At 34.6% G+C, this 27,871-nt stretch overlaps 1 protein-coding gene across 6 annotated transcripts in view; it reads right to left on the reverse strand.

Annotated features, from left to right (window-relative positions):
* The window catches only part of LOC145665013 (rho GTPase-activating protein 44-like), a 108,616-nt gene that overhangs the window by 55,158 nt on the left and 25,587 nt on the right, over window positions 1–27,871 (reverse strand). For all 6 annotated transcript variants that reach the window (XR_014127544.1, XR_014127545.1, XM_081732206.1 and 3 more), the window contains exons 4-8: window positions 15,121–15,194; window positions 13,992–14,180; window positions 11,797–11,905; window positions 4,332–4,482; window positions 2,857–3,006 (exon numbers count right to left, since the gene is read on the reverse strand). Coding sequence is in view for 4 of the 6 variants with exons in the window: in XM_081732206.1 (XP_081588332.1) it covers window positions 2,857–3,006; window positions 4,332–4,482; window positions 11,797–11,905; window positions 13,992–14,180; window positions 15,121–15,194 (673 nt within the window). In the remaining 2 variants the exon portion in view is untranslated. The remainder of the gene's footprint in view (window positions 1–2,856; window positions 3,007–4,331; window positions 4,483–11,796; window positions 11,906–13,991; window positions 14,181–15,120; window positions 15,195–27,871) is intronic.

The raw sequence follows: 27,871 nt of genomic DNA on the forward strand, positions 1-27,871 counted from the left end.
ATTCATGCCATCAGGACTATCGCAGTGATAGTAATACATATCATACAAAAGTTTGGTCCTCTAGTGGATAGATCTTTGTGTGGTAGATCGGTGGGCAGGCTAAGTACGCCTCTCTACAGAACATGGTTGTTGTAGGGACATTAAGAGCCCACAACGGTGAGCAGAAGTGTCTGGAAGAAAACTTGATTATTATTATCGTCAGTGCGAACTCTCCATGAATTTTCTTTTCGTTCATGGGAAAAGCTGATAATACAAATTATTGAGATTTTTTTTTTAAGGATTAATTAAATAAGTGTTTTTCTTATTGTATGGGGATGAGGTATATATATATATATATATATATATATATATATATATATATATATATATATATATATATATATATATATATATATATATATATATATATATATATATATATATATATATATATATTAAAATGCTACAAAAGCAATAAAAACGTCAGATCTCCAACCTCTAACTTTTGATTTACGGTTATTTGTGATTTCACGTTTAACGAGGACAAATATTTGAAAATGTGTGTACTTTAAATAAATAATTTAAATAAATCTTTTTCATGAAGTTTATCTTCTTACAATTATTGTTCAAAACCTCTGTATTTTAATAAATCATCTTCAAAATCAATGCAAATGAATTGTGCTGCTATCTTTGGAGTTCTTTTAAACTGTACGTTTGTGGGCGTTTATATGTTTGAGGCCAATCTTTTCGACAATGAGATCTCGGAAACTACAGGCACTAGAAAGATACGTTTTCACTGATCGATTGCAAATTTTGCGTAGATTGTCCAGTTCTAACTGAATATTTAAAAAACATGGCCATTATTCCTTTATTACATTTTTACGGTTACACTGGAAGTGTTGAAATTAAAAAAAACTATATATATATATATATATATATATATATATATATATATATATATATATATATATATATATATATATATATATATATATATATATATATATATATATATATATATATATATAAAACAGCATATCCTACGCATTATACATTCCAACACCACATGATTGTATACAAGGGTTGCATATCTCTCAAGTGTTTGTTTCATGGCCAAATTATAATGAAAAACGAAGGATAACCACTTCTCCAGTCTAAGTTGGATCTTTCTTGTTTGGAGTGTTTTGCCCAATAAACACCATCACTGACATTATCATTTATTGTTTATGTAATGTATTTGCTTATTACATACTGCATGCAAGAAGAAAGAAAACACTGATCATACATGAATTAAAAACCGGAAGTAGGCTCAAATCTTGCAAACGGTGCGAGATATTGAAAAAGTAATTAAAAAAATCTCCCCTTTACAGTATCTCTTGCCGATTTTTATCAAGACGTCTTTCACTTGTGTCTGTAAAGGGACATGTACAGATGTGAGGAATAACAAGGAGATTCATGCTCATAGGTGAATGATGTGCTGTGTAGAGAGCGCAGGTTCAGATAGTATATATATATATATATATATATATATATATATATATTGCCGACATGAAAGATGAAAGTTTAGTCTGTAGATGAAAGAAATGAAAATAATTACGTAAATTACGAAGATATTTTCAGTGGTGCATCGCATTATTAAAATTAAATTTTACTGTTTTGGTTTCAATAACTTTGTGCTACTTCTGGGAAAATAAATCATTCTGCTTACCTTGAAAGGATGGCTCCATTCCCTAATCATCATGTGCGGTGAGTATAAATGCCCTTTGCAAACTGTATATGTTATTTTCTAGGTGGATGCTACAAGGGCTTAAGTTTTGTTTTCAGAGAAGCTTGACTCAGCTTTTTCTATTGGGGCAAGAAGAAGTAAACTAAATAAATCTGACGATACTACCCAACTGGTGTTGTAAGAAGCAGCATGAATAACACCAAATAGGTATTGCACCGGCATTTTTTTCCTTTTCAAATCTGGGGTTGAGTATTTTTCCCCCTCAAAGTTTGTAACACCCCACATCATTCTTACTAAATCTGATTAGCGTAACCAACTGGATTGTAGAGTTAATGGTGTTAATAGTAGCGTGCCCTTGAGACGAGTCACAAGTTGGCAAAACTGGCTTCTCTTAGTGGGAAACTAATACTGGCGGCTTTAGAGGAAAGTCAGGTGCAAGACTTTCTCCTTTAGATTTTAGAAATTATAGTAATTCCTAGTCTCATGCTCATATCAGTATTACTATATACAAGCCTACAGCTTATATTGCTTTAATTTTATGCCCCACTACACGTAGTGAGGGTGGTGGCTGTAGGTGACTCTGGGGTTGTTTGTTTATGCAAATCTTTGTGACTTAAGTTTGACTTTTCTATAGTCGACCTTCACCACCCATTCACAAAGAGCCCACTCAAGAGGACGCCATTTTGACAGTCGAGATGACATCATTTCTGAGATTGAACTGTGATTTCAAACCCAAACTGCAGACGTTTACAAAACGAGCTTACGGAAAGTAAAGAACCGCTGACAAAAATGTGTTGCTAGGCACGGTGATTACGTAGAGAAGGACTAATACCATCACGATGTCAGAATTCTCCAGAGAGGATTTCTTCTAGGTGATTGCACGAACATTTTGATATCCTATCGTATAAGTGAATCACTTAAATTGAGATACCAAAAGCAAGTATGTTCTATGTAAACACTTTATTTTGTCTTAAATAAATGAAAGACAAATACACTACCATGAAAACAAGAACATCTACGATGAATCATTCGCTTTGATCAACATCTGTTTTATTGTTTACGATTTTCTTTATTTATGTTCATTATTATTCCAAGCTTTTTCTTAAATCATACAGAACAACATATTAGTCGAAGCACTAAAAACTACTTACCACCAGTAACACGAAACAGTCCCTCTTCTTCCATAGCAATTTCTAACAATGCACACACACAAAGTTCTATCGGGTAGGCTACCTTCCGCTTCGTCACCCGTAAATGCTCTTCTAAGGCTATGCCATAAACAGGCTTTACACTGCTATCTCCTGAAAATTACAAAAAAGGAAACGACAAATATAGACATACTTAAGTAAACTTAATCAAATTATTTCACTTTATATCTTACCATCCTTCATCTACAATGATTTGATTTGATTTTTAGTTTAGCGTCCCTTCCAGCAGTGAGGCTATATGAGACGTGGATCTACAGCTTAACGTGGGATCCGAACCATATAAGCTCTCGCTGGGAATTGAATCCGGGTCTTCCACCCCAAAGGCGCGTACGCTAACCGCTTAGCCACGGGAGAGCTTTCATCTACAATGAATATAAAGGTTTTTATATATATATATATATATAAGAATATCTTTTGTATCTTTTAACTTTGGAGAAGGAACTGCTCAACTACGGCATTTATTTTAAAGATTCCAGGAGTTCTTTACTGCCGTTGTTCCACACAAAATACATACTTGGCTGGACGGTTGTTTGGAGTTTAGCATCCCTTTCGGCATCAAGACTAAATGAGACATGCACCTATAGTTTAAGGTGGAATCCGAACCATCTAATGCGTTCAAATTGACTCTCTCATTAGGAATCAAATTCGATCCTCATACACCACAGGCGCACGCGCTAGTCACTAACCCATAAAAAAATCTAGACTTGATACATCAGAGATCAACACACCAATGGACCTACAAAAATTTTTGTTTCTACTCTTTTTATACTCTTCGTATAACTCTCGGTATCAAACTGGCAGGCTCTCAACTGAAGAAAAGATCACTCTTACCTAGTAGGCTTAATATTGGACTAAGGACGAAATTAGTCAAGTGCTATATATATGGACCATTGGACTGTATGGTTCAAAGACTTGGACATTATGGAATTTAGAGAAGAAATATTTGGAGAGCTTCGAAATATGGTCTTGGAGGAAGATGGAGAAGATAAAATGGACAGAGAAACAAGTGAAGATGTTTTCAAACAAATAGGAGAGAAGAGAACGCTCCCTTCAGCATCCTTCACAGGAAGGCCATGAATTGGACACATCTTGCGAAAAAATTGTTCTTCATACCGCCATAGAAGGGAAGACGGAAGGAAAGCGAGGAATAGGAAGAAGAAGAACACAACTGATCGATGATTTGAAACATACAAGAAAATATCGGGAGTTAAAAGAGGAAGCTGAAGATCGAGAAACGTGGAAGAGACATTTCAAGGCCCAAACATAAAATAATAATAATAATAATAATAATAATAATAATCGAACTATACATTAACTTATCAAATTATAACGAGAAGTAAGAGACACTAAACAAAAATAAGTATATAAAACTGCAAGAACGATATGGATCTATGTGTAAATGCTTTCTTTGTACTTACGTATTAAATTTTCTAAATCTGGAATAATATTTCCTAATATATTAAGTGCACTTTCATGATAAGCCTTTTGGAACTTTACAAACTGGACAACTAATTCTGCTAAATCAGCCTCTCTTGAGATCAGTTGAAACATCTCGGATGCCAACACGTCCTGAAATGATCATAGAAAATTTTATAATAACAAGTAAACGACAAATATAGCAGGTGTCATATTTTATACTTAAACTGTAAATAAATCATTATCAATTTTCATTTCATTTAAAACTTACTAAACTTGCTTAATTCACAAACTAAGGGTTGAGAGACAGTCATTTATTGTCAAATTTATTGACAGCAACTCTTTCTGTGGATGTATAAGGAACAGAATTTTTACGTCCCATGTCGTCCTTCAGGCAGAAAGAGACGCATGATTAAACCATTATGAAAGAATTGGTGGAATTACAATGTGGAAAAAAACAGGAAAACTCATGGACACCATGTATCTGCCACAAACTTACAGGATCTAGAATCGAACCAGGAACCCATCACACCAGAGGCGAACACTCTATCCCTGAATCACCGCGTTCTCTCCACTAACTTCTGTTTTATATTGTTCTCCAACTTTTTTTTTTTTTTTTTTTGTCCACTCAAAGGATTCCTGAAGAATTACTCCCCCAAAAGCACCGAGAATTGTCCGATGTGCACCTTTCGGTGAAGAATTTACTTCCTTCCTCAGCGCACATTCCTCTGAAAAATTAACGTTAAAATCTTCTAAATATGATTACTTTTCTTAATTATGGCATTTTTTCATGCTTTTATGATTTTTTTGTTTCTTCCACATCAGCCACAGGCACAACTTCGAGCGTCATTTCCGATCTGCTATTTACATTTACCGTGTTTCGAAGCGAACCGAAGTCTTCGCTACTGAATAGTGGTTAAACAGTAGACGAATATGATCCAGGCTACTATATTCTCAGTCAGAAGGAGAAAGTAGAAAATGTTATGAAGGATGATGAAGAGGATGACAGTGATGATGATGAAGGATCGGTCGTATCTGGATCTAAATTATCAGAAGAGGCCATACGGACATCATCACCGTAAACTTAGAGACAACTTCAGATCGGGCGTTTCAGGCAATTAGATCTTAAACTATTAAGGAATAGCAAACAATGGAAAAGGAACTGAAGCCCCAGGCTTTTTTTCATCCTTCTAGTACGCATTTGTAAGGAGTTTTCTTGCTACTAATATGGTACACACGGAAAAGAAAGTATTTGACAGTTGACAAATTTTCTTTTGCCAATAACTCGGGAACAAATGAATTTGAATCTTTTTGTTGTTATTCATAGGATAGTTAAAATTTATAACCTGCCAAAATCTGTATTGTAATAGGTTAATTTATTGTTGAGTTATTAAGAAAAGAATTTTGTCAACTGAAGAATACTTTCTTTCGTAACTGTACGTACATTAAACAGTTTACATCATAGTATAATTTCAATTGTAATATACTATTTCAATAACATTTTAAAACATTTTTCTGACCAGAGTAAAATGAATTTTTAATAACTATACGATTTTTGTTACAGTTTCAAGGACCTAACGTCCTCTTCATCAGACATTAAGAAAAGACAGATGACAGCAAATCTTATATCTTCCTCAGCCGTTAGTTTAGCATTTTCATTTATATAATTTTAATTGTTGTTTTTATATATATAAAATTTTTAAATTTGTAATATGTAACAATATCATATAATTACAATATCATATAATCTTTTTTCCCCGAGAAAAGAAACGGGGCATATCATAGATTGGGAAGGAGCTAGAGGTTTAGAAAGAGAAAAAAGAAAGATTATTAGGAAGTGGAAGGAAGCGAGAAGAATAAAGAAAGAACAAGAGGAGAAATTTATGAACTGGACAAGTGGTATAAATATACATGAGCAATGGGAGAAATTATTAGAAGTGATAGAAAAGAAAAATGCATAAGACTATTAGTGCAATTTGAATATTTTCAAATTTCTGTTATTTTATTTTATTTTATATAAAGATCAATAGAATTGTAAAATTGCATTGACAATTAACATATATTAACAATGTAATTATATGATATTGTTACATATTACAAATTTAAAAATTTTATATATATAAAAACAACAATTAAAATTACTCCCCCAAAAGCACCGAGAATTGTCCGATGTGCACCTTTCGGTGAAGAATTTACTTCCTTCCTCAGCGCACATTCCTCTGAAAAATTAACGTTAAAATCTTCTAAATATGATTACTTTTCTTAATTATGGCATTTTTTCATGCTTTTATGATTTTATGCTCTCTCATGCATGAAGAGCATAGGCAGAAACACCAGACATTCATCTGTTAATGACATCATTTTGCGAGCCCTCACGACGGCAGGAATTCCTTCGATTCGTGAACCGTCAGGCTGTTGTCATTCCGATGGTAAACGACCTGATGGCATGACATTAATACCTTGGATGAGAGGCAAATCTCTAGTATGGGATTTTACATGTTCGGACACATTCGCCCATTCAAGCCTGCCGTTGACCGTTGTGAATGCTGGAGAAGTTGCTAGACGTAGAGAGGCAGAAAAAGAAAGGAAATACAATAATCTCCTCGATAAATTTATATTTGCTCCAATAGCTATCGAGACCAGTGGAGCATGGGGTTCTAGAAGCCTTGATTTTATCAGAGAGGTAGGCAGACGCATATCTATCGTTTCTGGAGATGTTCGTTCAGCATCCTTCTTATTCCAACGTATATCCATTGCGGTCCAACGTGGCAACGTTTCGTCAGTTCTTGGTACGTTGCCACCTGGAAAGGAACTGGAGGAGGTGTTTCTTCTCTAGTGCAACAGAAACAAGCGAACAATAGAATAATAAAAATAATATATCAACTGTTCAGAAAAAATTTACATATGTATTATATTGTTATCCATTGTTTCTAAATAATACATACAATAGAAAAACATTATGAATACAATATGTACCTTTGTTGGCGGTTGTACATACAATAACATGAAATACAAATTGTCAAAGATTATTTATAACAATTAAAATTATATAAATGAAAATGCTAACTAACGGCTGAGGAAGATATAAGATTTGCTGTCATCTGTCTTTTCTCAATGTCTGATGAAGAGGACGTTAGGTCCTTGAAACTGTAACAAAAATCGTATAGTTATTAAATAATTCATTTTGTTCTGGTCAGAAAAATGTTTTAAAATGTTATTGTGATTATCCAGAACTATGGAGTATATTTAATACTATTTCAAATATAACAAATTCGAGATTTAACGAAATGCCTATTTTACGGATACCCTTTCACCGCAATTAATCCCGTAAATGGATGGTTTACTGTATTTAAACTTACTGAACTTTCCTGCATAATTGTTGTTTCCGCGAACACTGTCTCTTACCAACCTCACCTCTGATCGACTCATTTACGTTTTCTTGTTTCCAGTGACCATATACCGTCACCTACTAAACTTACATTATCCGCTTATGTAAAAATTATTTTAGATTCGTGATGGGTAAACTACGACCCGCGGGCCAGACGCGATCCTCTTAAAAGACTCAATTCGGCCTTCAACATGATTCCTAAACTTACGGATAGAAAGGAGAAGGAAAAATTAAGAAAAAAATGTGGATTACTGTTTTCTTGTCTTCTTACCTTTTATGCTTAACTTTGTGACAATTTCATTCATCACACTCTTCATTCAAAATTTTTCAATAATTAATAACGCTTAATATTACAAGCATGTTGGTAATGTTCCACTTTTTGATTTTAAGAAATTTTATTGACTCGTCTGAAGGGTTTTTAACTTTAGCCTCCTCCTAAATGTTTACCTATAACTAGTTTACAACATTCAACCTTAGTCCTCCATTCTACCTTCAATTTTCCTGAACACGTGTTCTAAAGCAAAGTTAACAAGTAATGGAGAAAAGGGTAATCACTAGGGATGAGTAATATTTCGATACCAAAAAATATTAATTGTAAACTTACCTTATAATATAATACGTCTCGATATATATTACCAAAATTTTTGATAGCAACTTCTGTTTTCATTTGCGGTATTTTTTAAAAGTAATTACACACCAAACCATTACGTATTAAGAAGGTAACTGAGAAATACACTTGTACGAATACGTACACGTAAAGTTTCTGAAAGATGAGAGTTTGATTAGCAATTGCTTTCTTAAATAATATCGCTGATGAAGATATCAATTACTATCGAAATGCCCAATTATTTAATATCAAGACATATTATAAATTTACAACAGAATCGCTAACTGTTAAAAATCGGTAAGTTCCATTATATTCTCATGACACATGCCCTTTAACAATGATTGGTTCAATTAATGTTAATCATGCATCAATTCGTTTCAGTATTAAAAACAAAAAAATATTTTTTATTATCCAATATTTCAGTATTTTTTGATATTTCACACTATAAATTTCGATATATCAATAAAGCTTCGACATTTTATCGATATCGAAATCCGGATACTGCACAGCTATAGTCATCACTTGTTTGTGACCATAACAATGTCCTGAACTTCTTTCCTAAAAAGTAATCGGTGACTCTGAAAGTTTTTACTGCTGAATTCGAAAATGATATTAATTTTTCCGTATCAGGTCTCAGTTCTTTTTTCGTAAAACCGAAAAATGTAATTGAAATTTCCAATTTTCTGGAACTAGCCTGGCAAAATACTTTTTTCCTCTCCCTGATCATGTCATAATTATTCACACAATTCGGTTATTAAACACGAACTATTATCAATATTAAAGTAAATTACTCCCTGTGCTCCTTCCCCATCTCAGACGAAAGGTTCAGAAACTTTTGGGGAAAGAAGGGAAAAGGGATCGTTGGAGGGAAATAACCTACTATCTTGACAACATGGGACGACGCTGAAACATTACGAAATATTACATGCTTACTTTCATGCCTGCTTGTATTGCTAAGCTTCATTTCGCTGTTCAAGTAATGTAGACACTGAAAGTTATCTTCTTGCGACACAACAACTGTATGTGAATAGTTTATTCTGAAGTAGCTAACATTTACAAACGTTGTTTCGTGTTGTGAAAGTACAGTCTCGCATTTCTCAAAAGGGCTAGGAAGTATAAGTGATCGTGACTAGACCGGTAACTCCACACGCTACCTGTGATGCAATTATACTATCAAATGACCTACACAAATTACGCAAATTATTTTAAATAATATATTGAACGCACACTTAACCATTTAACTTGCACAGAACAAGAATAAGAAACCAGAGGAATTGTGCACGTTAATACGTAACGGTTATCGTATAGCGCAAGGGTTAATGCATATTACTATAAACGCATTACGTAATGATACAACTTTGGGAAAACAAACCATAAGATTTGTCATTTTCTTTTCTTTGTCACTTGAATATCACTTTCGTTAGATTGACAATGAGTAACTGTATTGATTCCAGCTGCATCTTTATACATGTACATGTTATTTCATACATGTGGATTTTTTACCGGTTTTATCTGTCAGCCATGCAAAACTGCACGCAATACTAAATTATAAATATTGGTTTATGCTTCTGATATCTAAATGTACCATGTATATATATATATTCATATAACTCTCATTGTATATAAAATTAACTATTTTATTAAAAGTAGGGCGACCATAAAATTTTCAGCTGAAAACGGAACAAGTTCCGGCTTTTTAAAAATCATGACAAATTAGGAACAAGTCAGTGCGTAAATTGGTTCCTGAAGCTATAGAATATAAACAGTATTTAACACAATACAGTAGGACATGATGCTGCCTGCATTTGCATCGCTCGCCATGCCCGTGAGAAATTTGGCGTATAAAAATTTCGCGTTTAAATTTCCTCTACCTACAAATAATTTACTTATAATGACTACATTTTTAGAGACGCAAGAATGAATATGAAAACTGGCTATAAAATGGCTAGAAGTGTAAAAATGTGGCTTGGATAAGCCTGCCTTTGTTCTTATGAGCGCCCTGATATAAGAGCTCCCCCTCCTCTCTCTCTCTCTCTCTCTCTTTGTTACAGGGTGAAGTCAAGTAATTCGATACTTATGAAAAAGGAAAGACATGTTAATGTTTGTTCAGCAAGCAAGGAAATGCTAATACCTCTGTTGTCTTTCGAGCAGTACTGCGAACTATAGATCATGTTTAATGTAGGAAATTTCAGTTCAATTTTTGCCTCTTTATTATTGTTAATTATTAATACCTTTACAAGAAGTAAAGATACTGTGTTTGTTATTTACTTCTTTCACTTGCATAAAACGGGACAAATACTACTTTTTTCCATCTACTGACAAGACGGCCGGGACACGCCTTTAAAACGGGACTGTCCCGGTCAAAACGAACGTGTGGTCGCCCTAATTAAAAGACATAAATTTCAAAAATATGGAGTTTCCTTCAAAATTTCATTTCAACATTTCCGAAAAACCGGACCTGATACAACATATCTGACTTCAGATTCGTAATCAGGAGGTCAACAACTATAAGGAATACTTACTTCTGTTCAGAAAAGAGAAAAAAACTACAATTTGTAGGACAGTGTAATGGATCCTGGAAGTCAGACAAATTCCTTCCGAAACTCGCAACTTTTTTTAAAACTAATTTTATACCTCCATGAACCGAACTATCTACTTCGGAATTCCGTATTCTTGCGTGAATATACACATAATGCACTTTCTAAAAGGCATACTGACTTTACACTATTCACCTATGTCTGTTTCGTTTAGTAAGTTAAAAGTTCGCATATATTTTAATAAACGAAAAACAATCAATTATTCACCTATTTGCGCTCGGATCCCAAAAAAATGAACCAAGAGTGGATAGGTGACGAATTTAAAGTATTTTTTTTATTTGTTTTTTTCTTTTATCTTTTTTTTTTTTTGTTAGTTTAACCTTTATGTTCTCCCTTAAATAATGGAAGAAATCATATCTTATAATGAATTAAATCAATTATCAACATCTAAAGGAAACAGTAACGAAATTAAATCTTTAGTTCAACTTCCCAAGTTACCCCTTTGAAGGCTAAAAGGGGCAGTTGTATACAGCAGGAAACGGCAGGCGTCCAAAAAAAATCATGGACATGATGTTGTACACTACACGCTCACATGACTTAGGATCGAACCAGGGACACTTTTAATAACAGACAGCGTCGTATCACGAAGTCACCGTAACTTAACCAAAAAGAAACGTGTACATCCTTAAGCCAGTAACACGTCTAGTCATATAACTTTTTTTTTTTTCGTCCATAAATATGCACAGATACAACTGAAAGCGGGGACCATCAATTTCGAGCAAGATCTAACAAAATACTGAATATACAGTATTTTAATAATATATACTTAAAAAAAAAATAAAAAACTTCATTTTAAAAATAAATTTTAAGCTTTGTACACTTTTCGTAACTGATACTAAAAGTCAACATAATATCTAAGATTAAGGAACACTTACTCTACACTGTTCGACTTTCTGTTCAGCATCTTCCAACTCATCTTTAATAGAATCAGCTTTTGAGCCTCCAGTCTGTGTATTTGCTGCATGTTTCATTGCAGTTTGATACCTACAACGAAGAAAAAGAAAAAGGGAATTATTTAATCAGTATTCGTTCATTCTAGGACAGCAAACAATCCTATATAATTAAGAATGAGCAATCGAAAATTTAGCTCTAGTATCTAGCATGCGCTCCTTTGGTGCAACGGGTCATAGATAGCATTTTATCAAAGTAAGTGAAGTTACAATTCCATTTACCAATCAATCCATCAGTGATCCAAACAGGCGAAAATCTACAGCACGGCTTGTGTTAGTTGGACTATCCATCGTTTCCGATTTGTTTCTACAAACTGTAAGTAGAGGGCGACCGATAGCGTTAAGAAATAACATGCCTAAATAGAAAAAAGTCTCGCACTAGCTAATTTTTGAATTTCCTGAAAAGTACGAGTTCGAAATTCGAGTCTTCGTCAGCACAGTGACCCAATATTTTTGCGTTATTACATCAACATCAATTTCTTTTACCTCAGTAAAAAAAAGCTTATCAAAGTAAAACAATCATTGGTAAAAGGCGCATATTATGGACATCTGGACATAATAAAACAGTTTCCAGAATGCTATACACATGTAGAATTAAATATGACTGTCAAATTAGTCAGCTAGGGAGGACTGTAATTTTCCTCAAATCGCAGTTCTAGAAAAAAAATTAGAACAACAGTACCACATCATAATATATGTCACCTTATTTTGAAGGTATTGTATTTTTTTCCCATTTAACATAATAAAAATAACTTTGTCACTATTTCTACTATAAGACGTAAAACTTTGAAATGAAATCTTTCAGTTTAACGTCCCACGATTACGCCCTTTAAAAGAAGACAATGAGAAAGTGACAGGAAACGGAAGTATCTAGAGAAAAGTCAGGGACACGATGTTGTTCACTACACTTACTTTTACCGTGGATCGAAGCAGGGACCTACGCACCAGAGGTAAGCGCTCTGCCACTAAGCCACCGTGCCTTCTCCCCCCTACAATAAAACTACGATAAATTTCAAAATTGTAGACTTACAGGGCTCATAGTGGTCTGGTCTCTTGTAAATAGTTGAAAAATGACCAAAAGCACACGAAAAAGTGACCAAAATCTCATCATGCCCCTTTTTTGTCAATTTCTCCATCACCTCTATCTTTGTTGTTGTTTTGTTTCATCTTTTCCTCTTTACTTCTTTTTGAGCTTCCTCCTTTCTTAGGTTTCCGAAGTATGCTTCGTAGTTACGGTAAGCAGACTTAGCAGATGTAAGAAGCTTCTGAGTATGTGGAGCCAGTTCTGACCTATTTCTGAATTTCTTCCTCCCAGACATTATATTTAACTTAGTTGAGAGTTCTCAAAACCATGAAATATTCAAATTCATCACCTACTCTTAAGAAGAATATACAAGGAACATAACACAAGACGAACATGATAGTTGAGCGGAGCGAAACTAACTTACGAGACTATTATGATTTAAGAAAGAATAGACACAGAAGGGTTCTCAACCCCATCTTGAGAGCTTAAGCATCTACCAACCATCCACTGTGCTTTAGAAAAAATAAAAGCTGAAGTGAGAATAAAGCTGACAGTTTCGCACGTGGCAGCAAGTACTGAAGCTTTCAGAAGAGTAATGAGTAACAAGTTTCTGCCTTTTTCCATTTATTTTTATAATATTTTTCTTAGAAAATGGCCAATGCAAAACATAAATCACACGAAAAAGTAACTTTACCTCCCGAAAAATTAACTTTTAGTGACTAACTTGAAAAAAAGTAACTTTTAGTTAAAAAAGTGACTCGCTATGAGCCCTGGACTTACTATTTGAAAAGATTGAGACCCCACTTTACATTCCCCCGTAAATTCTATTCCTTTATTAGATAATTTTACGCTATAAAAAAGTACGCATACAGCTAATTAACAATACTTAAGTTTCAAATTTCTCATTGATTAATTTTGCCTTATTATTCCGTATTTAACATCAAAGTCATCAAGAACGAAAACTACTATTCACACGGACTCCAAACCACGTTAGGGATTTAATACAGTGCAGCTAACGGCTACATAAGCCCTTAAATACAACGTCTTTTATTTCATTATTATATTAAATTGTGATAAAGGAAAACTGTATACATACCTTGTTCTCGCTGAATCCATATCTAGCGTCAACTTCGCAAGATTGCGTTTGTGTCTTGCGATGTTAGGAATATCATTTTCCAGGATACTCTGCAATTGACTAACCACCACATGCTCAACGTTCACTTCGTATTCCACCCACTCGCTCGCCAAGGTATTCTCCGCTTTGCCACATTCAAGTAAAATGTGTCTGTAAAACAGAAGTATTTTACAAGAAGTTAAACCTTTCTACAATTAAAACATAAGTAAATATTACGATTACCTTACACTGTGGACACAATGCAACGGTTTTTTCTCCGCTGAAGGTTTTCACCACCTTAACCTATAAACTACGGGATATTTTGTTTTCAAAATACCCTGTTTCTTGTCTTAACTACGGATATTTCGATTTCGAAATGGTACTACAACACTTTTTGTAACATGTTTTGTTTGATGTGTCTTCGATAAATAGGAGTGAAGAAATAAACTTCTTTGTAAACCCTTACGAAAACGCTTTAAATGTAGTTTAAAGGTTAAAGGTAAATTACCTCCGTAGTTTCAAGGTTAATGTATGTTGACTTGAACGATAGAAGCTCGCTTATACAGGTTCCATTACAGACAACACTTTTTTTTTTCAATCACTTTTTCATTTAGTACGACCTACACTGTCAATAGTTCAACGTTCTCTGTTCTACAAGCTTCTTAAGTTATCGAATGAAATGTCACATACATCCACAGATTTATTTAATTCTGAAGCTGCATATAACTCTGCATTACGACGTCATTTTAATCGATAAATTCTAGTCAGCTATTGTCAATCTTTCTTGTTATTACTTAGATGTTGTTATTTTATTCTTATGATTATTGCCTATGTTATCATCTCTTAGATTTGTCAAGATATTTCAACGTAAACTGACGTTCAGCTGTTATCTAGAATTATGTTCGTAAATAAATAAATAAATAAATAAATCTAACAAATTAATTTATGCCGTACAAAATACCAAAAATACATAAATTGAAAACAATAATAGAAACAGGAGGAATAAATTTTCATTGCAAGATTTCTGAGAGTTTTATTATTAAGTTGGAAATTCAAATAAATAGTCAAATTGAAACCAGAAGTATTCTCTTATGAAGGGCTAGTTACATACCCTAATAAAGATTCCTCGTCCAGCTGTCCACTCTCTAACATAGCATGTCCACGGATGTATTCACTGCACTTTTTCTGTAAAACAAGAAAATTAATTCTTAGAGATTGACCATAACATCATAATTCAATAAGTGATCAAAGTCTATATTTAGTATTCAGAAAATAAGAAAGATGAAAAGTTAGATTTACATGTCGCAAATCTGAAACATTCCGGTTTTTGTGTAAGGAATTGCGCGTTAGTCCAACAGAAGACGCAGTTACACTAAACTATTAAAACGGTGTCCATAAATGACTAGTTTTATATCTCTTGGAACACTAAATTGAGAAAGAAGGTTCAAATTTCGAAATTATCTCTCTCTTCAATATCAATATTATCATCATCATCATCATCACCATCACAGGTTTTCTGCCATTATTGGCTGGTCACTTGCCACAACTGGGAAGCTTACATGCTCCATGTTCTTCCGCTAATCTCTTCGTCTCCTCGTACGTTTCTTTCTGTTCTCACACCGTCCATTAATTGTGGTCTCCTTCGCCCCCTCCCTTCCTTTCCTGCTACAGTATTCTCTACACGTCCCTCATGATACAGTTCCTTCTTAGCAATGTCCTAACCAGTTTATCTTCCTCTTCTTAATAATATCTAAAATTGTTCTTTTCTCCTCTATCATTTCTAAGACTTCCTCATTCGTTTTCCGCTCAATCCATCTAATTCTCTCCACTCTTCTTTACACCCACATTTCGAAACCTTCCAGCCATTTTTCATCACTTTTTCGTAATGTCCATGTTTCTGATCCATACAGTACATTCACAGAAGTATTTTAGAGTCTTTTTCGCAATTCTTTATTGAAGGTCCCACACAATAGCCTTTTCTTCCTCCTAAAGGCTTCTTTCTCCATTCCTATTCTTGGTTTTATTTCACGTTCACATTTCATATCATCATTAATAATACTATCCAGTTATCGAAAACCAGTCATCTGTTCTATTTTCTCCCCTCCTCCTCTTATATTTGACACCGACCCCTTCGTTCCAATCACCATGGGTTTTGTCTTTCTAACATTTATTTTCATCCCATATTCTTCACAAACCCTTGCTCAAGTTTTCTAACATTTTATTGATTTTCTCTTCAGATTCTGCAACAGGCATCATATAATCTACAAACCGTATATAGCGCATCTCTTCAATAAAGAAATATTACTTGTCATATGCATATATACGTGTGAATGAAGATGATATACAGGGACGGCGCCAGAAGCGCTTGATGGGGTGGGCGGAAAGAGGCGGACCTAGTTGCTGGGTGGGCGGACAATGCAAATGAGAACTGGGCAATGTAGACATGTTTTTGATAATAATTAAGTTTCATTTTTTACACTCTTTACTTAGCTAAGGCTCAGACCGAAATAGGGGAGGAACAAGGATGTGGAAAACAGCTGTCTTGGCCTTACAGAAGGTACAATTCCGGCATTCGCCTGGTGGAACTGAAGAAATGCAGGACTTAGGATGGGCTGCGGAAGTACGTGGCTATACGCTCGACCTACCGAATTCCGTGTGGCAGACACATTATCTCTATTTCCAATTTTTTGAAACAATAGTAACGTTGTGTACTGTGTAGTCGATGAAGTTCAAGACAGCTTTATCTCCTCTCCCTCCAAGAATGCACATGAATGCATAGAAATAAAAGAAGGTTAAAACAACACAGACTAACAGATAATACTCCACCTTTCGTTAATAAAATAAAATACACAATAAGTAGGTAAAGTAAAACAAGATTTTTTGACGTGATCTCTATATGCAGCAGCAAAGATCTATGTTACTAAAAGAATGGGGAAATTCGACGGCATGATTGTTTGATCATAGCTTACATAGATATCGTTGAAACTGAAACTCAAGTTAGCAAAAAAAAAAAAAAAAAAAAAAAGTTATAAATTGGATAAAGGAGTAAATAGCAATTAACAAAACTTCGTCATGATCCACAGAAAGAATAATGTATTTTAAACTATGAAGGGCTGATCACATGGTACGAACAGCAGGGTTTGCCCAAGTGGGCCCAGCCCGAGGACCCACCTGAAAAAACCCATCTTAAAACCCACCTGGGTTTTTGACTTTTTTGTTAGTGTATTATTGGTACAACTAAGGTGATCACATTGAAAGTTATTTTTATCAGATTTTAAACTTTCTTTGGGCGAATTATATGCTTTCATGTTAAGATAGACAACAATATTCAACATAAGACCTTTATAAAGCTCTAAATGCACTGAATAAATAAAGAAAACCCTCACCTTAGCTTGAAATAATTGTAGAACAAACTGATGTGTGGATTATGCTTATAGCCTATTTGAAGTAAAGTAAGCGATTTTATATTTTAGAAAATACTTTCCATGAATAGTACGTTTCCTGACTCGGCACCGTCGAGGGACGTTATCCCTCATACGTTGACGGGTTTAAGGTCATAGGTGCCGGTACTAACAGTAAATATGTAAATACATTAGTAAAACTATTAACATTATTTCTTACCTTTGATGGTAACAAAAGTATTCAGTAAAATTTGGTTTTCCACCAACAACAGTTAAGTTCAGTCATTTGTTGCTAGCCTTCAAATAAGCATTCTGTAGAATCAACACTAGCAATAACGTAAATATTCATGTCAAAATTAAGAAGCTTAATGCTCGGAGCTCCGAAGACTACGTAACGCTTACTATTTCAAGTGCTGCATTCAAACTTCAGTATTAATGGAAGTTTCGATGTATAGTAAAGCAAGCTGCATTTTCAGGAAAAACCCATCGTGAAAGAAGTGTTCGGGAAATTCCCGCAATTGAACCCACAAAGCATCGAAAGTGAATACTTCAACAATAAAACTATTTATTTTACGCTGGAGGATATTTCATTTCATTTTAGACATTTTGAAACATGTACTTTATAAAATATGAATTATAGGCTTATCTTTGTTAATTGTTTTAAATTAATTTTCGGAAAAGAACGGTCTTGCAACAAGTGCTCGGGTAATTCCCGTAATTGAATGCACAAAGCATCGAAAGTGAACTTCAACAATAAGACCATTTATTTTACGTTGAAAAATATTTAAGATATTTTGATGAATTATGTCTTCGTTTTACATTAATATAGCTATTTGGTATTCATATTTGGCGAACGTCACTGAGGCTCCTAGGATGATTCGATCTACATTTGTTCGTTTGTCTGCCTTTACCACACAGTGTTCAACTTTCGGTCTTTTAAATTTTCAGGATACAAACCAGAGACACTCTAAATTTTCTGTTTAGATTCTGGCAGCATACCAACGTAAAATTACAAAATGGCGCGCTTTTTTTTTAAAAAAAAAAAAAAATAGCTTATATCCACTGGCGAAAATCCCGGAGGGATGATGGGGACATATCCCTTACAATCTTGGAACTGTCCCCCTCAATAATCCGATTGGAAATGTGTCTTTTAGGAAGAAATGTGATGATTTGTGTCCAACTGTCACAAAGGAAAGTGAGATGAAATTGATACCTCCCAGAATAAGCCTCAAATCTGACCGCCTCCCAATGTTGAAGACAACTCTGCTCCCCTGCCCATGTTGTCCCGGAGTCCCACACAGGGGACATAAAATATGACGATATTATTATTACTTTACAACTTTAAAATCAGACTGGCAACATTGAAAACTGTTAACAGGGAATTATCATATTCGGATAATCCCTTGTAAACAGTTTTCAATGTTGCCAGTCGGATTTTAAAGTTGTAAAGAATTAATAATATATTTTGTCCCCCCTGTGGCGGACGCCGAGTCTGACATGGGTAATCCTCCCCAGCATTGTTTTTCGCCTTCATAAATATTTTGCACATCGCATATTATATATATATATATATATAATATACCGTCTTACCCATCTCCCCAATGTTGAAGACATTTGCGCCGCTGCTGATATCACGCTACAAAGCGCAATTTTAGGTCTTTCAAGCTGAAACTTTCAAAGTAGAAGCACAAGGGACTAAATTAACTGTATATATTGTAGATGGATCCGATAAGTAATCAATTTTAATATTATTTTATTGTTATTGTTGTGAAAGTTAATCTCATTCAAAAACTTAAGAAGATAAAATTATGTTGTGTTTAATCAGAATCAGAAAAAGTAAACAATGTCATGCTGTAAGTAATTACGCATGATGTTTGTTATTGTTTATATGTCGTCTAGACATAATGTGTTAATAACGATGAAATGACAGAATTTAAGAAAAGAGCGTGTAAGCTCTATGTTGTTATAAAATATTTTGTGTACTCAGCTTTGTTCACAAATACACATTTCGGGTATGACATAATATGCAGTTTAGCAGAAATAAATTGTCTGAGAATTTTCGACATGGCACAACAATCGAGAAATGAAAGTTTCTAACAGCTGTGACATTTTGACGTCATTCCAAAGTTGAGGGGACACATTCCATCGTCTGGAAGATGGAATAAAAACCTATTCTCCGTTGGAAGAAGGAGGTAGTTCGGAGGTAGTTGGATGGCAGTACAGGAGAAGTTCGGATAGAGCGATTGGAGTGCGAACATCCGAAGAAGAAGCTGAACGAGGTTCCTCGATACCTCGGTCGCAGGTTCGATACCAGCCGACTTTCAGTTGTCAGGTGACAGCTGAGTACCAGACATCGAGTTCCAGTTCACTCATCGCCCATGGTTCCATCAATAGATTTAACAGGTATGTCATCGGCTATGTTGTGGCCTATGTTAAATTCTCAGAGGTTTATAAGTTCTGCGACTGAGAGTGTCATGTTATATCTAAAAACATAAACATCACACGATACACTACAAACTAATTAATCAGAATATATTTGATATTTAAAAGATAATTGATTTCACTCATTTATTATTAACCTCTCGCAAACTATGATTTACCCTGTCCATTCCGGATAGTGGACAGAAGCGGCTGAACTGCATCAATTTAAGCACTTTCATCCCCATAAATTTAGGCACAGATGCAGTTTGGTTGGCAATATTTTGGCGGCATAAAATTTCAAAATGGCGGCCATTTTTCAAAATAGCGGGCATCCATGCTACAAGGTGCAATTTTCGGACTTTTTAAGTTGATATTTTGAGGGTAGAAGCACAAGACCTTCTAAATTTGCTGTATAGATTTTTTCGGTGATCCAATATAAAATTTCAAAATGGCGGCAATTTTTTCAAAACAGCAGTGAATAGAAAGTTGTTGCAAGTTGTGACAATAACACTCATAAAATGTAAATCATATTTTAACATTTTTACTCCAAAGAGATTGAAATATTTCGAAAAAAACCAATTAAACCGGAAAAAACCCAATAAAACCCGAAAAAACCCACATGGGCCCAGGTGGGTTGGGTTTTTTCAAAAATACCCGGGTTTTTTCAAACCCTGACGAACAGGCTTACAATAAACTTTCATAATTGCACTTTAATGAAGAGCAATGCGTCAATTTTTATGCATCGAATGCGTTTACCACATCCTCTACAGAAATATTCATTACAACTTTTCTTTCTACTGAGAGGAAACAAATCAGGTGACCGTTTGCCATTCGATTTCTTAGATATGCTTTAACTCGTCTAAGACACGAGAAAGAACGCTCACATGGTGAACCAGATACAGAAATGATAACAACAATTACGGCTAATTTGTGAATTTCATGAAAGCCATTTTGAAACGATCCATTACTTCAGTAAACTGAGAAACGGAGGTAATTTTGATTGCTTTTCCTCCTCATAACGTTTCAAAATTTTCAGAAGTTTCAGTTCCACCTCTACACTATCGACATCACATTCATAATGATGTGCAAGTAGTTCAATTTTCTCAAATGAGAGGAAGTGTTCATTTTTAGGGTGAAGACACATTATCCCACATAGAACACCTGTGTTTTCTGTAAAACGCCTATTTATTTCTGCAAGTATTCAGTCAAGTACAGGAAGAAACATTCTAAGTCTGTAGTCTTCTTGGGATTGGATGTTTTCTTCCTCAACCGATATTTGCTCAGTCATAATACACTGACGTAAATGATGGAGCAGTGACTGTGTTCTGGACATTGGACCCGTTAGAGATATACAGTTAATTTCAGCAAGACTCAATGACTCTTTCCAAATTTTTTCGAACTCCTCGACTGAGTTTTGAATTTCGGTAAAATAACCCACCACACCCTTCGTAACTAAAACAGCATTGGCCAGTGTGCTTTCCATATTTTGTAGATAATCTGACAATCTCTGACAATCTTTTCAACTTTCCAAGAAAAAGTGTGAACAAGTTGAGTTGGAACACAAACTGAAAATTAACTTCACTCAATAAACGTCTGCAATTTTCATTACTTATCTCAACAAGTGTTTGAATAACTGCCCTAAACATTCTCTTTATAGCCACACAAGCTGCAACCTAAGACAAACGGGTAAAAAATATTTTGTTAGTGGTTTAGAAGACACTTAATGCCATAAAAATACTATATATTGAATACCATACAAAGATAGTACATTAGAAACCGTCATTTTCAATGTAGTATCACTGACGACACCTCAGCAGTATTTGAAGGATGTGATGACCGATTAGTGGAAGCTCATTATGATGATGTGCAGTGTCCTATCCGAAGGTCGATCTTTGACCCGAAAGTCTGTGGGCAAAGTGAACAAATGATGGCTTGCCATAACCTTCCATGGAACGATGGTAACGTCCTAAGAACGGGACCTAGAGTAGGATCCAAATAACTTATATTTCCACTGGAAATCAAATCCGGAACTCACCGGTGACACTGGAAGGTCAATAGGAGTAACATTATTTCGCATCTGTTTATTTTCATGGTAACTGTTCGGACAAAATGTGGACCAGTAATAATGTTCGATAACTACAGCGGGAAGCGCGCGTTAATCCGAATATTTGCTTGAGCTGTTCGGGTTATTAAATTGTTTGGCGTAAAAACTTCTCAAAAGTCACAAATCCAGTTAGAAAAACGAATATTTGTCAAGGTTTAGTTCTAATCCCAAACATGTACAGTACCGTATATGTAATTAAAAATTCAAAAGTCATTTGAAACAATCTTGGAAATGAAAATGAAATGAAATTTTGAGTTTTACGTCCCACGGTTATGCCGGTTAGGCTAAAGGAGACGGTAATAATGAGTAATGAATGAAATGGTGGAATAAAGAAAGTGGGAGGAAACGAGAGAACCCCAAGAAAACCCACGCACACGGTGTTTGTCCACCACAAAGTTCACTTGGCGGGAGCAGGGTTTGAACCCGAGACCCCTAGCACCAGAGGTGAAAGCTCTACCACTGAGCCACCGCGGCCCCTTGAAACAGTCTTGTATTCAAGAAAAGTGGCCTGATCTAGTCCAATAATTCACAACTGTTTCTGTTTGAGCAACCAGTCTAAAAAAATAACCCCGCCGGCAAATTGTCATTCGGACAAGGGCAGGGTTCGGATTACGGTAGGTTTGGATTAACGTGAGCAGCCTGTATTGCTAATGGAGAAACAAAATACGAAAATGTGTAATTAAATGAGCTCGAATAAAAGCAAGCCATCTTTACTCATGTCCAATAGAACAAGCTACCAATCATGTTTACACCACACGAGGGAAAACGATATTAGCAATTCTAGCCATGCTAACTTTATTGGTTCACAGCAATTTGCAAATTATCTGGAGATGATGGGGAAATTCCCCTTTAAAACTAGATACACCATGTAAGTTGTTTTTTTTTTTTTTTTTTCGTTTTATTTCCTCCTGGAGTAAAAACTGGAATTAGAAAGGACGGTTTACATGGATTGTGATGTCAAATAATGGACTTCAAGGGTAAACTAACCATGTAAAAAACTTTTTATAAGACTATAGATATTACCACTGCCGTGTCTTAGTTATGAATTTTCACGCGCCTGAATCTTAATACATTCTTTGCCAATAAAGGAAACTTTCACTGTCATAATGCTAGATATAGGGACAATCTCTCCAAATTCAAAATCACCATACAGAATTGTTCAAAATGGTCCCATATACTTAGGTCCAACATTGTATAATAACCTTCCTAAAGATATTCGTAACATTGAATCAATAAATGTATTTAAATAAGTTACAAAGAAGTATCTATTGGACAATTGTTTTTATTCAGTAGATGAATACCTGTCTGCTTAATCAGCTTGCAGATTGTATAGTGTAATTTTGTCTCATATAATACCATAGCGTTATTGTCTTTTAGTATATAATATCTATTTATTGACGTGTCCGATTCATACGCTCGTCTCCCTTCGAGTTTCATGTATGACTTATGGATGAAAATGAAATGAAATAAAATAAACACATATTCCTCCTATCAGTATATTTGAGGAGGGGTGGGGGGAGGAGAAATTTTAGTTTTCTTTCCTAAAAGGATATTTAAAGTAACAACAATACTAGTAATGCATAAAACCATAAAAATCACGTATGTGTTAATAACTGAAATTCAAGTAGAGATATTAAATAATAAGTTTTTTTATTATTTATTTCATGTGTGCGGCAATTACTAGTAATTATTTTTACAATTTTTCCAACCCTACGAAATCGGTTCAAATGCCTTCGTAGTTCACGATATGCTGGAATTTAAAGCCCGCGTAATTTAAAGGTTAATCATGACTTTTGGCATCATTATATTACTACAAGTATCTGTCTTAAAATCATTGTTCATTGCAGAGTTAAACAAGAGTCCTAGAACCTTTTACGTTACAATCCAAAGTAATATGTATTGCTTTTGAAGCACAGGATGTCACCTTCTGTTGGGGTGGGCGGATGGGTGGGCAAGGCCATCCATCGGGTGGGCGGTCGCCCACCCCCGCCCACCCTTAACGCCGTCCCTGATGATATATTACCGTTAAAACTAGTGTATGTAATAACTGATTACTTGAAATGCAATAACTGATTACTATCTACACATTAGTTTATACTAAAAATTATTTTTGAAACATCGTTTGTAATAAACATGTATTTTATTTTGCCATTTGCACATTATACATTATGTTTTAAATGTTGTGATTTCAACATGCTAATTACCTACAAATAGAGATGCAAAAAAGCCGGCTTTTGGAATCGATGTTTTTTTTCACATAAAAAGCCGGCTTTTTTGGGAAAAAATCGAGAATTTTGGAAATTTTGGCTTTTTTCATTTTCATGATTTTTCTATCTAAATAGCTTTCTTATAGTATATTCTATAGTTAGATAAGAATTCCATGACCTAAATGCCATATTTCGCTCTAAAATTCACCAGCAAGATGGATGGAGCACATGTTTTAGGAATTAAAGCTAACATGAAGAATGTAGTATTTGAGGGCAATTTTAGAGGCTATTTAACTTTGTTTTAACTTTTGAGTTATCGACATTTTTTCCTTCTCGGGATCATTTCAGTTTGTCATCCGTGTTTCATTTCTAAGAGCTTAGTACTCTAGCTTCTAACGCAGAAGTTAAACTTACGTTTTTCAATATATCCGTCAAACCGTACTTCCACATTTCTGTTATACTGTAGCTGTGCAACGATTTAGCAATAAGTTTCCGGATACAACCTTGTATACTAATTTATACAAATAACCAGTAGCGGATTTAGAAAAGTACTTTGGGAAGAATTTTTCTGATTGTTTCGTTTTTTAAAATGTCCTAATTTTATTTGGGAGGAGCTTGAAGTTTATGAGTACAGGCATAACTAATATTTCGTTTCGTTTATATATTTAGCGATAATCTTCCGGATACAACCTCATTGAAGATCATTTTATACTGAGAATCAGTGGCGGATTTAGAAAAGTATTTTGGGAGTTTTTTTTTTCTTACTAATGTTTAGTTTTTCTAAACATTCGTAATTTTTATTTGACGGGAGCTTAAAGTTTATGAGTAAAGGCATGACTAATAGATATTTCGTTTGTTTTAGACATTAAGTAATTTCGGGAAACAGGCTTCAGTCTGAAAGACCGCCCCCTAACCTTCGCAAAACCGTCACTTCTGGTAATTAGTAATAATAACGATTTAAAAACAATAAGAAAGGAAGTCGGCCAACTCACAGAACACGCACTATTTCTACTTCACAGATGGAATGAAGAAAAGCTTTGTCAGAATGGTCGAATGCTGAGTTGAATCCCGGACTTCCCAATAGAAGCGCAAAAGCTCCACTTAATCATGTTTGTTGTGCAGTTGTATTTATCTTAAGTTAAATATATTCCGTAGTCCTTTTTTGGGGTGGTGGTGGTGGGGTGAGGAGAGTTTCATAATGATATGAAGGGTGTGAGCCAAGAACATGATAACTAACAAATTTTCAATTGCTGAGTTATGCAGCACCAGATAGACAGCAACGCATACCGCTTCGTTTAATCCTTCATGTATAGTCTTATGTGAAAAATTAGCTTTCCGACTTTCAAAATGAATTGTGCAGCAGAAAATCTCTAATTTCTTAAAAAAGTAAAATTGTGGGTTACCATGTTCTTGCCTCATACCCTTCATATGTTGAATCCCTCTTGTTAAAAATTCAGAAAACTTGAGGACTGAGTAAACCGTGATGGTGGTTATATAAAACTGTAGAATTTCAAGAATATACAAAACCAAAAGCTCTAGATGTGCAGCCTTTAAGTGTATCATATAAATCTAAGTATTTTTCTTATGTTTTATTTTAATTTTATTTTGTTCCAAAAAGAGGGTATAGAATATTTTGAAAAATACTACGTAGAATTTTGCTAGTTATTTGTGTATTTTTTTAAAATAAGTATTTACTTTTAGGGTTGACTGGTTTACACCAGCTGTTTTCTTTTCTTATTTTTTAAATAAACAACTGGTTTAAACCAAAAAATTAAAAAGAACGAAAAATGCGAATCGTGTGAACTTCATGGTGACGTTTCCCCACATCAAACTATCTGCATTAGTTTTATTTCCTTTTCACCTTTTAATCAAGGTGTCCCATGTTCAATTGTCGGTCGAACCACAACCCTTCTTTCATGCGTAAACAAAGTAGCGGTTCGGATGTAACTTTAAGCACAAGTCTTCTCCTTGATAACCTCGGTATTACGTAAGAATGTTAAGCCTAAACATACGAAACGAAACCAAATTGTATATTTCTGCATGCCTGAATGCCTGTTGTTTTATAAAGAAGCCAAGGTTACTTAAATATAATGATAGAAATTGGCAAAATTTATCGATTGCCTATGTAGCTTCCAACAATAGCTTGGATTGGACTTTCAATATGTACGTACTAAATTTGTAATTTAATACTTCAGTTTTAGCGTACTGATTATGATATGTTGACCTTTAAATTTTACATGCAAAGCAATAACAGAATTTTTCCGTTATTGTTTTACATTTAGAGTAATGACGGGATTTTCCCGATGGCTAGGGCGGGAGTTTCCCAATTTAAGAAATTTACTGACCGGACTTCTTTAAGCTTATGTGACCTCTTCTAGCATAACCCCATTGTTGCATAATAACACCAAAGCGAAACAAACTTCTTTCTGTCAATATGTAATATAAACACATAAAGCAAAGTATCTAAACCCAAGAAAGCCTGGTTTAAACCAAAAAACCTAGTTTAACCCCCCCAAAAAAAAACCCGGGGTTTTGGCATTTTCAGAAACAACCACGGTTTTTGCGAACCCTGCTTACTTTTGTTTGTAGGAGGTTAAAAAAATCTTATTAAGTACATTGGTTAATCCTTTGGAATTCATAATGTAAATATGTTGAGAAGTAAAACTGTTTGAAATATCTTTTCGAAATTCGTGGTTTATTTTCGAGGTTTTATATTATTATCGACATCAACCACTAATTAAATGACTTTTTGTGTTATAGAGAAGCGAAACAAAATCTGGTTTATCCATTCAAAGCAGAATTTTGAAAAAAGCCCAAAATTTCCCAAGCAAAAAAGCGAAGCAGAAAAAACCGTTTTTTTTTCCGAGCCCTTGCATCTCTACCCACAAAACATTATGGCATTCCTTTTATCTCTTCTACTTATGACGATAGCCACAAATAAGATCGTGAGTTCCAGGAATTACTAAAAGCATCCATACTATCTCACCCCTCTAAATAGCGAAATAAATAAGAGACTTTTTCGTACATTCACAATATCTACATTTAAAATATTTTTCACATTTCTTTTTACTGCAACATAAATCCAATCATCATCTGTTGAAAATTTCTTGCAAGCGTCTCCCGCTTAAAAAGGAAATTTTCACACCACGCTAAGACAAATTTTACCTTACTTTTACTGAGGAGTTTTTATACCAAGTTTCGTCTTCCTATTTAACAGACTCCTGAGACTCTGTATTTCTGGAATAAATTTTCAGCCCCCCTTAGGATTCACCCTTTGATCAAAGTAACCTGATTAAAATACTTGAAATGAAAAATGAAATGAAATCTTTGAGTTTTACGTCCCACGTTATGGCGGTTAGGCTAAAGGAGACTGTGATGATGAGTAATGAATGAAATGGTGGAATGAAGAAAGTGGGAGGAAACGGGAGAACCCCGAGGAAACCCACGCACACGGTGTTTATCCACCACAAAGTTCACTTGGCGTTGGCTGGGATTGAACCCGGGACCCCAAGCACCAGAAGTGAACGTTCTACCACTGAGCCACCGCGGCCCCTAATTAAAATACTTAGCTCAAGGTAGGTACAAACTACATTTTAAATGAAATGAAATGAAATCTTTCAGTTTTACGTCCCACGCTTATGCCATCTAGGCTATATGAGACGGTGATGATGAGAAATGAATGAAATGATGGAATGAAGAAAGTGGGAGGAAACGGGAGAACCCCGAGGA

The sequence above is a fragment of the Thermobia domestica genome, chromosome 11 (assembly GCF_964235325.1).
Source record: "Thermobia domestica chromosome 11, izTheDome1.hap1.1, whole genome shotgun sequence".
In the NCBI taxonomy this organism is placed as follows: Eukaryota; Metazoa; Arthropoda; class Insecta; order Zygentoma; family Lepismatidae; genus Thermobia; species Thermobia domestica.